General features: G+C 35.0%; 2 protein-coding genes across 2 annotated transcripts in view; one reads left to right on the forward strand and one right to left on the reverse strand.

The window, feature by feature from the left end:
* The first annotated feature begins 1878 nt into the window (after window positions 1-1878).
* On the forward strand, window positions 1879-2890 carry LOC111414596 (uncharacterized). The gene is made up of 3 exons (XM_023045985.2): window positions 1879-2148; window positions 2223-2422; window positions 2476-2890. Exons 1-3 carry the CDS (start codon window positions 2023-2025, stop codon window positions 2579-2581), a joined length of 432 nt encoding a protein of 143 aa, XP_022901753.1. The 5' UTR covers window positions 1879-2022; the 3' UTR covers window positions 2582-2890.
* Window positions 2737-13107, reverse strand: part of LOC111414593 (tyrosine-protein kinase transmembrane receptor Ror-like) — a 133287-nt gene continuing 122916 nt past the window's right edge. The window contains exons 6-8 of the mRNA XM_071197004.1: window positions 3937-4098; window positions 3559-3851; window positions 2737-3501 (exon numbers count right to left, since the gene is read on the reverse strand). Coding sequence (XP_071053105.1) covers window positions 3025-3501; window positions 3559-3851; window positions 3937-4098 — 932 coding nt within the window. The 3' untranslated portion in view covers window positions 2737-3024. The remainder of the gene's footprint in view (window positions 3502-3558; window positions 3852-3936; window positions 4099-13107) is intronic.

The raw sequence follows: 13107 nt of genomic DNA on the forward strand, positions 1-13107 counted from the left end.
TATTGGTTTTGGTTACTTAAGAACAGATGAGTGTTCAACTTGTCTGTCCCTTGACGAAAGAATTAAAAATTGTGCAGACCCACTAGGTAAAGCTATGTTAATGGCAGCAAAAAGGGTCCACAAACTTAAGGTAAAGGCCTTTTATAAAATCCTTCAAGAAGAAAGTAGCACTTTGATTACAGTCTCTTTTGACTGCCAAAAAAATCAAGTACTGCCGAAAGTGCCCGACCAAAGTGCCTATTATTCAAGGCAGTTATACAAGTATAACCTAACAGCTGTTGTTGGTAGTTCGAAAAGCAGGCAGTCGAAAGACAACGACGTATTCATCTACTATTGGAACGAATCTGACTATCCTAAAAGTGCAAATGAAATAGCCTCTTGTGTGTTTGACTGCCTGAATAATATTACCATACCAGACACGGTAAAAACGGTACGTCTTGCCTCGGACGGATGTGGGGGGCAAAACAAAAACTATTATGTGATGAGCATGATAGCATTTTGGCTCTTACATAAGGCCCCTGAAACTGTAAAAAAAGTGGAGTACATTTTCCCAATGGTGGGCCATTCTTTTTTACCTTCCGACCGGGTATTTGGACGGATTGAGAAGGATGTGAAAAAGGAACCCGTTTTAATAGATCCTGAAGAATACACTCAGATTTTTTCTCGACATGGTACAGTGATTCCACTTGTAGGAAAGAATCGTGATTGGAAGAAAACGTTTGAATCAACAGTTTTACTTCCCGGAAAGTGGCATTTCAAATTCAACCCGTCTAAAAGGTTTTACTTCAAAAGAACATCCAAACGACATAATGTTGCTGTAAAAGGAGAGGTCCATTATAGGTCACATTTTGGAAAGTTCAAAAGGTTCTGCAAAAAGCATGTCAAGTTCCAAAAAATCAACTTTCCAGAGCTCATTACTCCTTCTGCTAGTATGGTGTCTACTGCTAAAACAAAGGATGTAGACAAGTTGTTAGGGAAACACTTCGGTGAAGAGTGGAAAACACTAGACTCCCTTGTATATTATTAGACCATTTTAGAAGGTCAAACTACTGACATTGCTAAGGCTTGTTGTGAACATGATGAAGAAAGTTATTTAACAGTGTGAAAAACTTATCATGACCACAAAAAAGTGTACCAAACTTTTCTGTTATCAACTACCGATACTAATAGACTCGTACACCAAAGTTTTGTGTTACCAATTGATTTGTAATGATGTTACCTGAAAAATTATGATATTCACAAAAAAGTGTACTAAGCCTTTCTGTTACCAACTATTATGACTTGTACACTAAAGTTATGTGTTATCGACCTATTGATTTGTACTGTTAACTTTTGAAATTGTAATAAAATGCCTTACTGTACCTCTTATTATTTTTCTTTCAACCTTACTTCTATACCTTATAATAATTTTTGATTAAGCAAAAAACTTCTTTTCAAATCTAGATAATTAATTATTCTATTAAATTAATAATTAATAAAAGTTTATAATTTTCCCTTTTCAAACCAACTTATCACTAAGTTTACTACTTTTTAGTATATGGTTTAGTCTTGGTTTAGTTTCATAAACAGATAGATCATGTTTCTTGGTTTCAAAACCAGATAGATCACGAGGCTTGGCTGCAAAACCAGATAGATGAAACATAAAACAAATAATTTCTTAATAATTAACAATTCTTCGGAACGATATTTTTCTACAACATAGGTATACCTCGTGCAAGCTGAATAAAAATTTAACATTAAAAAATAATAAAAAATAAAGACGTCACCACATTTTTCTACATTTTCTGTCTCCTAAAAATTTAAAAAAAAATAATCTATCTACTTTTGAAACTAGACGCTTCATATGTAACTTATTTATTTCTTTAATTTTTGATCAAGGTTAACGATTTTGATGACAGATCTCTGACAATTTCAAAAATAAATCGGTTTTATCTTTTCCACGTTTCGGTGAAGAATGCATTAAAACCTGTCAATATTTCCACTATATTATATCGATATTCTCGTTCACATTAACTACAACAAATGAGTAAACAAGGCGTACGTGTTAACAAATGGACCCCCTCTTATCCTGTAGTACCCAAAGATAACATCATATCATCACAGTCAAAAGCTAATAATGAAAAAGGTTTTATTCCCAGCTATGAAAGCGTAAGTTTTTCAAAATCAATTTCTTTATCATTTGGAAAATTAGTACTAATTTCATTTTATTATTTGGTTAATAGATTGGTAAACCACAAATGAATTTTCTTATGAGTGAGGAATACAGACGTTTGTGGTTTAAAGAACGGGGTGTTTACGAAAAAGAAGTTTACACAAAGAAAGCAATGATGAAAGAGGAATCAAAAATTAAAAGACGATTTGTTCAGAAATGCCTAATTCCAAAGAAACGGGAAAGGGAAATGCCAATTATACATTTAAAAAGGTTTTTAATTTTTTTGTTTTTTGAATTCATTTTTATTTACTTTAAAAATATAGATTTGAAAATATTCGTCGAAGAATTGACGATCATCGAAAGAAAGACGAACATAATAATGCGCAACATACAGAAGAAAATAAAGATCATCCAAAGGACGCTAAATAAACGTATACATCCCTTTACTTTTTTTTGTTGTAACAAAAATTAAATAGATAAATATTAATAATTTTAATTAGAATTTTGTAAAACATCTGGGTTTTTATAAATTTATTTTATAATTATTTTTGCTGTTTGGTCACATAAATAACTTCAAATTGTGATTAGTTCGACAATAAATCTTTATTATTTAGTTTTACACATATCTAATGAGAAAAGTACAACTTATTTACAATGGTTGTAATAATTATGGCACAGATTCATAAAATTTCTTAATCTATAAATGCTTATTCTAAAATAAAATAAATAATTAAGGCACTGATTGTCTTCTTTGAATACTTTTAAATGTGCACGATTAAAAAAAATCACAAAAATTATTTAAAAACTTTTTTCCTAGAAATTGGATGGATCTTCTTACCCTGCTTTAAATAATTTCATTTTGAATATTTGTTTTAAACAGGCAATGTTTCTAAATATGGTGCAACATCCTTCGAATTTGGTAACAAATATCCTTGTTTATCCAACAAATCCAAACAAGGAGTAAGTGGAATAGGTGGAGGTCTTGGTAGCCTTTTTAAACTATTAATCAACTTTTCGTTTTCAAAATCTTCGTGGGAGTCATAAGCTTTTTCCAATTTCGTGTAAATATCACTGAAACGGATCCTATCCTTCGCTTGAGTTTTCCAACACATTTGCATTAATTCGCAAATAACCTGTGGAATATCTTCGGGCGGGATCAACATGATTCCTTGTAATATAAGGTTGACAACTTCTTCGTTTGTATGACCATAATACGGTTGTTTACCGAAACTATAAATTTCCCATAAAACAACTCCATACGACCAAATATCCGATTCTAACGTGAATCTACCGTAGATTATTGATTCAGGAGACATCCATCTAACAGGAAGAAGTCTTGATCCACCAATCTACAAAGATACAAAAACATTTAATAGAAATTAATCGAGTTAATTTTTTTAATTTACTTTGTAATAATCGCATGTATAAACATCTCTGCTCATTCCAAAGTCTGCAATTTTAACAATAGGTCCATCGGCAACTAAACAATTTCTGCAGGCCAAATCTCGGTGGACGAATCTTTGGGCGGCTAAATATCTCATTCCTGCTGATATTTGTAAAGCGATGGACAGAAGTTGTTTGGTGGTTAAAATTGGTTTGCATTCATCTTCGATTCTTTGTCTTTTTTGGGCTCTTAAAACTTCTGCCAAATCTCCGTGTGGCATGTATTCAAAAACCATCATTGGACTTACTGAATTTTCTGGAAAATAAATTGAAATTTGTATATAAATCAAAAATTTTTAATAAATAAAATATTTTAATTATTCATAAAAAAATAATTTTACCTCTTAGTACTACACCAAGGAGAGACAAAATATTTGTATGTCTAAAAGCGCTCATTATGTCTACTTCTCGTAAGAAATCTTCTTCGGCTTCTCTGGATGCTGTTTCTTTTAAAACTTTTATGGCGACGATTTCTGCTTGATTAGATCCAGTTTGTAATTCACCTGTATAAATATAAAAAAAGATTTTTAGACTTGATTTGCATTTTATATACACCCAACATTTTTTTACGCCATTTTGAAATAACACGAATATCAAAAAAATTCATTTTCTTATTTATATTACGTTCGACTCGGTCTACTTCATGGCTTGTTTAGTTTGTATTCCTGGGGTTACTTCTTTATTTTATTAGTTTAACAGAATTTCGTTATTCAGTACGATATTTTATATTGAAGTGATCAGTTCATAAAATGCAGTAAACAATTTTAATAAAGTTGTAAAAGTTGATGTTCAAATTAAAGTATTTTTTAATTCTATGATGCATTTGCAGGGAATTTTGCACAAAGCTAGACTATCCTTGTGGACTTGTCGCAGTCTTTGTGGAAAAAATTGGGGTCCCACCCCTGAAAGACTGTACTGGCTCTATGTGACTGTGGTTAGACCTATGATCACATACGGAGCAGCGGCCTGGTATAGAAAAGTCCGACAGACTTCAGTTATCAGTAAACTTTCACGAATTCAACGGGTAGCTGGATTGGCAATATCTGGTGCGATAAGCACAACGCCAACTATTGCAATGGAGGTTTTGCTTGGCCTATCTCCTCTGCATTTGCATATAGAGAAAGTGGCTAGAACAACCATTTACAGATTTGAGCAATATGCTCAAAACTGTTTCGACTTGTCCTACCAATGGGCTGCGGAAAACATTATAAGCAGTGATACTGTGCTATCAATGCCGTTAGATTTGGCGGGATCACTATCAGTGATTAATGAGACAGATTGTGCTGCCTGAGCAGCAGTCCTGGATCCAAAATAAAAATTCTCTGGTTCAGACAGATATTTGCATGTTCATAGATGGATCAAAAACGCCGGAAGGGGTCAGAGCAGGAGTATACTGCCAGACACCTCGAATAAAGCAAGCCTACAGCCTGGGTACGTACAGTACTGTATTCCAGGCGGAAGTATTTGCTATTGACATGGGTGCTAAAATCCTTCTTGAGAGAGGGGTGAAGAACATGACAGTACGAATTTTCTCACACAGTCAAGCCGCACTCCAGGCGCTGCAAGCCATGAAAACGGTGTCGGCTCTGGTTAATGATTGCAAGAGAACATTAAACACACTGAGTTGTGATAATAGAGTTTTTCTGATCTGGGTCCCGGATCACTTTGGGGTTGCTGGCTTCAATGAAGCGGCAGATAAGCTAGCACGAGAGGGCAGCGCTAAAGCGCTTGTGGGACCGGAACCAGCAGTTAGTTTATCATTTGCAATGGCCAAATATAGGATGGAACTGTGGGCTGAAGAAAGACTTCGCCTACTGTGGACCAGTTCTCCTGGAATGAGACATGCTAAGGTGTTTATTAACATCGCCACTGTCAAACCCGGGAACTTTTTATGACTTGCTCGTAGCAGCATAAAAGTTCTAATGGATGTCTTTACTGGGCATTGCCGATTGAAAGCACACCTCAACTTATTGGGTTTAGACGACGATGTTGAATGCCGACTATGTGCGGAGAAAGCAGAGACGGTTGAGCATGTCTGCCCTGCTGTTAACCGTATCAGATTCTTGATTTTTGGATCGCAGTTTATCTCCTCAAAGGATCTGAATGACCTTTCACCGAGTAAGGTATTAATGTTCGTTAAGAGCATTGGACTGCACGGTGAATACAATAGATCCTTAGGGTCGTGGTGCAAGGTTGGTTGGTCCGCCTACCCGGATATGTAGTTTATTTAATGTAATGTAATGTAATTCTATGGTGAGATTTCCAGTATAATTAGTATTGATGATAATTTTTTACTTTTAAAAAATGGTAATATTTTGTTAATTTTTCGGTTTAGAAAAGTTCTATAAGCAATATAATTTTACATCGTTTTTTAGTGCCCTCATTAATAAAAAGTCTAAACAACAACAAAATATTCCGAAGAGACGAGCACTACTTTAATACACTAATTAGTGAACTGTATGACTGTCATGCTCCTTACTTCCACGCAAAACAAAGCACTTGCCTGCAGCCTGGCTCAACTAGGGATGGCAAATATAGTAAATACATCGATGTAATCTATATGATACATATGATACATCATAAGCATTCGACGATGTACTAATATATCGTTTAAAAAACATCAATGGGTGTATCGATGTTTTTTTAATCAATTTCCACAGGTGGTTCTTGGGGTCCTAACACTTCGATTTAACTGAAGTCCTTAGATTTACAGAGTACCGCAAATACCTTGTCAAATATATGGTCCAAACGGCGGAAAATTTGAAAATTAAGCTTTGTTGAGAATTGGTTCTTTTTATATTTAATATTGACTATGAAACCGTTATACTATCCATAGCAAGTATGGAATTTATGAGGAGGTAATTCTCAACGAAGCTTGATCTTTAAATTTTCCGCCGTTTGGATCATATTTTGTATCGCAAATATTTTTGCCTTTCTTTGTAAATCTAGGGACTTTAAATTTAATACTTTGATACATTTTTAATAACAGTGATATAACAGAGAGATTATATAAATTTATTTAAAAATAATTTATGTAATAATAAAATATAAAAGTAACACTTTCAAGCACTATTACACAAGCAACTGGTGCACTCACCCTATAGAATATAAAAATAATAATTTGGACAGCCTTTTGGAGGCAAGTCTATTTCGTGTTTTGGATGCAGTGGCTCCAGCCTTGGAAAAGAGTCGTTCACTAGGAACGGATGTGACGGACACTGTTAAGTACTTTTGACTGAGTTTGTATAAATTGGGATATACAGTTTTCATTTCATCCCACACTGTCAAGGGATTTTCTGACAAGGTGTTTACTCCTGTATTAAGGTATTGTAACAATTCATCACTGCTGCTGTTTTCTTTACCTTCTTTCATGCGTTCGTGGTCCAGCGTTTTGTGATGAGCCCAAAGATCAAAGGTTACTGTCTCATTGTTGTCAGTTGAATCCAATGGTGACAGCTCATTGTCAGAATCAATCTTTATATGGTCGCGCAAATATTTTAATATTGACGCGATAGCCAAACTATCGCTAAAATAAACGTTTTTAAATCTTGGATCTAAACAAGTGCCAACTGCCAATAGAAAGCTTTTTTCAACAGTGGAAAATCTTTTTTCAAACTCCTTCAATACCGATTGTTTTATTTGTTGTCCACTTTCCGAACCAGGATTCAACTTTTTGTATTCTTCGATTGTGCAGCTTATCGCTGGTGTTATTTTACTAATACTAACAACCTTTTCACTACATAATTCTTTTGTCAGCCTTTCTAAAGGTTGCAACATTTTTATTGTTTCTTTTAGGGATTGAAGCTCCATTGAGGTGATCATCTCTATCATGTAATAGGTCGAATTCCACCTAGTTCTGACATCAAGTTTCATTTTAAGAACTTTCCCTTCTGGATTTACTGCTTCTATCTGCAGTGTTCTAAGTTGATCATTTGGAACAACACTTCTTTTAAACCACTTTACTACACTCTGTATCTTTTCTTACTTGCCGCTTCTACCAAATGCACAACGCGAGTTTCAAGTTAATACAACTTTCACTAAATGGCGACAAAATTTTACAAATAAAGTTAGGGCTATATCAATAACCTTTTTCATAAACATCGAAACAAAAATGTCGATGTTTTTACGAAATATATCGGTGTTTTCAAGATATCGATTTATATTTGCCATCCCTAGGCTCAACAATAAGGTCAGAGATCTCATGCGCAGACGCAATGCTGTAAAAACTCTTCGAAGACATCCTTTCAATGCTAATTGGCAAAGCTACCGTGCTTTACGTAACCGCTGTAACTACCGTTGAAACCCATGCATTCTCTTGGAGTAGTTGAATCTCCTTACCATGGTAGTTTCGATTGTGATTCTCTTTCTAGTTATTTTGCCGAATCCCCTATTACTCTCGACGATTCAATTAAGGAATCAACAATTCTCGTTATTAATGCCTCCGCTAATATCAGTTCAAAATTTTCTTTGGAGTTGTTTGAGGAATTCCAAGTCCGCCAGGCTCTCAGACATTCTCGGTCCACTAGTGTTGATGTTTTGGTGCTGATGGTGTCAATCATTACGCAACTCCTTCCTATTTTGGATATAATCATTCCTCCACTACTCCAGATATTTAACCTCTCCATTACGACATCGTCCTTCGCTTCTATTTGGAAACTAGCTTATGTTGTACCCATACCTAAACTTAAGTGCCTACTCGTCTAAGTGATTTTCGTCCTATATCTATTATTTCCGTAATTTCTAAAGCACTTGAGAGCTTGGTGTATACATATACTGTATATGCAGGCACAGCGGTATTTTAATGAGCACAAGATTATCACTGATTTTCAATCTTTCTTATTGGTTTTGCTTGACTTCAGCAAGGCATTTGATTCTGTTGATCATAGCTTGTTGGTGGCAATTCTATCTTCCGTAGGTTTTTCGCCGAGCTGTGTCGCTTGGTACGTGAATCCTCACCTTCCTCGTCTGTATTTACAAGCCGTTGCGGTGTGCCTCAGGGCAGTGTTTTTGCTCCACTTCTCTTTTCCGTCTTCATAAATTGCATTACTAAGACAATTACGTGCAACTTTCTCCTAAATGCAGACGACCTCCAAATTTATACATCTGCAGCTGTGGATGAACTTCCATCAGCGGTAATGCGGCTTATTAGCCATCTTGTTAGTGTTCCAAACTGGTCTAGATGCTATGGCTTGAGTTTGAATACAGCAAAGACTCAAGCTATTGTTTTCGGATCAAAACCTTTGCTAACAAAATTTTACTCCATCAATAATACCCATCTGACACTTGATCGTAACATCATACAATTCTCTCAAACAGTTAAAAACTTGGGGGGTGATGATGGATCCTGCATGGTCTTTGAAGCCCCAGATTCAGCTCGTCTGCGGGAAGGTTTATTTCTGTTTCTATTTCTTACGCAAACTTGGTTGTTTCCTTCCACCTATTGTTCGTCTTAACCTCTGTCACTCTTTAATTCTCCCCCATTTGGACTATGCCGATGCCGTGCACCCAGACTTTGCTCTCTGTATTTTGTGTACACATTCCTAGTAAAGTGGTGAGAGTATCCCACTATTAGAGAAATGATTAAACTTCGTGACGACTGGTATAAGAGATTCAAGCATACTAGGCTGGATTCTCGTAGGGATTATTATAAAAGCTTAAGAAACTATGTTACAGCCGTAAATATTACTAAAGGTAAGGGTTTTATCTCGGAGTCGTTGGCCAATGCAAATGAGATTGCGAGTCATTTCGGTGGCGCTGTTCCTCAAACTAATATCGACTATGATGTGTATCAATACTATAATAACAACGAGGCTAACATTTTTCAAAGTGAATTTTCTCATGCAATGCATAACACTAAAATTTGTCAAGATGTGTTTTCCTTTTATATCTAGATATATTTTACATATCGTAAATTTTTGTTTAACAGAAAATGTATATCCTACTATTTGGAAACAGTTTATTGCTGATTGCTGTTGCAATACCCAAAAAACCAAATCCTTCCGATTATAGCGATTTTACGCTCATTTGTCTTCTACCCAGCCTTTCCAAGGTTGTTGAAAAAATTGTGGATCGTCAGCTGCGAGCACACCTAACTCAATATTATCTTCTGCCTGATTCGCAATCGGGTTTCCGCCAGGGTTTGTCGTGCGCTACTTCTCTTTTAAACCTTACGGATGACATTCTGCGCTTCTCTGATTCTGGCCTTGTTACGGCCCTGGTGACGCTTGACTATTCCAAGCCATTTGACACTATCAGTCATCAAATGCTGCTTGCTGTTCTTAGGTTTATAGGTTTTGGCCATGAATCCGTTGATTTCTTTCGACATTATTTGGAGGGCAGAAGTACACTGTGTTGGTTAATTATCGTACTCGGCGTCATCATTGCAAGTATGCAACCAATATCACAGTATTGGTATTGCAATACGTGATTTGCGTATTTGGTTGCATACTTGCAATGATGACGATTAATTGTCGGGTACGATAATTAATGAACACACTGTATGAGGGTGCGCGTTCATGATTCTACTTCTCGTGAATTTTACACTCCTACAGGTGTGCCGCAGGGTAGTATTTGCGGTCCTATCTTATTTATCCTATATACTAGTGCCTTCTCATTGTACGTCCGTTACTATAAATTACAAACTTATGCGGATGATACACAACTATATTTGAGTTTTCCATTGTCAGAGATTGAACATATATATAAACATCCGCAGAAAGAACTGCTTATCTATCCTGCCTTATATCACCCAACTGTTTAACAGGTCTTTTTCTTACAGAATTTCCGGTCTTTGGAATTCTCTGCCGGAAGCTTTGCGCTCTAAGCAATCAGTGCTTGCCTTTAAAAAAGCCTATAAATTACAATTTGATTTTTGATGTTACTTGAAAAAAGAATTTTATTTTTGTTCTTTTCTGTTTTGTCACGGTTTGCGTATTTACTCGATTTATCTGTGCTTTTCTTTTTTTTTCTTTTATTCTCTTCTTATCATAGTATTTTCGGGAGATTGTGAAAATCACAGTTGTTTATTTAAACCTCCTCTGACAATCGTCAGAGTTGACTTGTTTTAATTTGTAAATTTTTCATTTGCATTTAACTAGTATTTTTATTTTGCTATGTCATAATATTTTTGTATCAGTTATCAGGTCAATAAATGAATTATTATTATAGACGTAATGAATAGATGATTGCTCAGCTCTTATCAGATCCATTATTGTCTAGCATTAGACAAAAACCACGAAATAAATCTATGCCACATACTAAAGAAGCCTTACAAATGCTGATTTCTGCTGAGCCGCACATAACTGACAAGAATTTCTCTGATGAGTAATGTATCGCAGAAAATTCTGATAGTGAATGAGCCAATGGAGCTTTGTTGACGGAATTCTTAATTTTAAATTAGCTTTGAAATATTTTTTAAATATTTTTTTTTAAAGGCCTTCATGAACAGCAAACAAAGATAAACAAAATGCGATCGGCCGAATGTTGCAACAAATGAAGATATGAGGCAAGGTGCGTTAGAAGAAATAACAGATAATCCACATACCTCGATTCGTCAACTAGCCTTAAATTTCGATGTCAGTACAGGATCTATTCAAAACATTTTGAAAAAGGAGAAACAACATCCCTATAAACCAGCTTTACTGCAAAAGTTATCAGAAGATGATTTTGATAGACGTGTACAATTTTGTGAAGAAATGATGAGGCGAATTAACGATGATCTAAACTTCGTTAACAAGACAATGTTTTCTGAGGAAGCCACATTTTATTTGAATGGAAAAGTAAATAGACACAATTGTCGATACTGGTCTGCTGAGAACCCCCACTGGGCAATAGAAACTCATACGCAAACGAAAAATAGAAAATAAATTTGTGGGCAGGTATTTGTAGAGATCGAATTATCGGCCCGTTTGTAATCTATGAAAACCTTACTGGCGATCGTTATCTGGAATTACTGCAGGAACTAATAATTCCGACCTGTAGAGACCTTTTTCCGAACGAAAACAATCTCTGGTTTCAACAAGATGGGGCACTACCTCACTATCAACTAAATGTACGCAGGCGTTTAGATGAAGTATTTTTGAATCATTGGATAGGCCGTAGGGGTCCTGTAGAATGGCCACCACGCTCTCCAGACTTGACACCATGCGACTTTTTCTTATGGGGTCACCTAAAGAGCAAGGTATACAAAAACCGTCCTAACAATTTAGCAGAATACGGTACGAAGTAGCTCAAATACTGCCCGATCATTTAAGAAATACAATTCAAGCTTTTAGTGATCGTTTAGGCCATTGCCTTGCTGCTAATGGACAACATTTTGAACATTTAATTTAATATTGTTACCGTTTTTGTTTTATTTTTTTTTATTGTTCGTTATGAAATTTCATTGTTTAATTATTATTTGTTACAATTAAATGTAGTAACCACCCATGTTCTTATTTATGTAATATCTACAACTAAGGCCTTTTCGAAATCAACTTAAAATTCGGGAGGAAACTGTCTCCGTTATCACAGTAACACACATAACAATCCCATAATGACGCCATAATTTGGTTGTCGCAACGTCAAATCTTTTTAAATAAAAGTTTCAATATCTCGAAAACTATGCAGTTTAAAGCATTAAAACCTTATGGCATTTTGAAACACCTTGTCAAAAGGAATCCAAAAGCCTTAAAATATACAGGGTGTTCCATTTAAAAAACACACTCACCATGTCATAACTCAAACTGCCGACATCATTTTTATTTTATTTTTACATCAAGATATGCGTAAAATAGTCTCAAGTAACTCTTATTTAAAACTTTTTTTATTATAAGTTGAAGTTTAGGCTGTAGAACCATTATTCCATACTTTTTGTACACTCTGTATATATATATATATATATATATACATATACAGGGTGTATCTAAATGACGTGCCCAAACTTCAGGGGGTGATTCTTTAGGCAATTTTAAGGGTACTTTGATATATGAACCATGGGCGACTTCGGCTCCCCTAAGGAGCTACACCCCTCCAAAAATGGCGGAAAATTTTGGTTTAATTTTTTTTTCTCAAAAACCATAAACGAACTTGAGGAAATGTGAGGAATATGTTTAACTTATAGAAGGGCACGTTTTCACCCTATTTGTACTTTCAACCTATCCTTCTAAACTACTAAACGTAACCACCCCCTTTACATTTTTGCTACAATTTTTTTATGCAGATGGTAAATACATTTAAAAAAAATTTACATAGATAGATGAAAGTATCCTAAAACTTTTTTGTCTCTCTAAAATTTTTTCAAAAACGACTAATTTTTGAGAAAAAAATAATAAAGCAAACACTGCCCGTTAAACAACGGGATTGTCGATCAAAAGTTGGAATGAATTTTTAATGAAAAAATCTTAGTAGGATTTGCAATCTTTGTCAGAAATATTTTTGACGTTTAAATGTCAGTGTTTTTCTTACTATTATTATTGTTTTTCAAATTAATTTTTGAATAAAATTCTACCGCATTTACGCTCGTTCACTCGACG

Source organism: Onthophagus taurus, chromosome 6 (genome assembly GCF_036711975.1).
Source record: "Onthophagus taurus isolate NC chromosome 6, IU_Otau_3.0, whole genome shotgun sequence".
Lineage (NCBI taxonomy): Eukaryota > Metazoa > Arthropoda > Insecta > Coleoptera > Scarabaeidae > Onthophagus > Onthophagus taurus.

What these genes read in the sequence shown, in the direction of transcription:
- LOC111414596 (XM_023045985.2), top strand. Translation starts at nt 2,023, where the DNA reads ATGAGTAAACAAGGCGTACGTGTTAACAAATGGACCCCCTCTTATCCT. An exon ending in TTATTCCCAGCTATGAAAGC is followed by an intron (nt 2,149 to 2,222) that starts GTAAGTTTTTCA and finishes TTTGGTTAATAG; the next exon opens with ATTGGTAAACCACAAATGAA. An exon ending in CCAATTATACATTTAAAAAG is followed by an intron (nt 2,423 to 2,475) that starts GTTTTTAATTTT and finishes TTAAAAATATAG; the next exon opens with ATTTGAAAATATTCGTCGAA.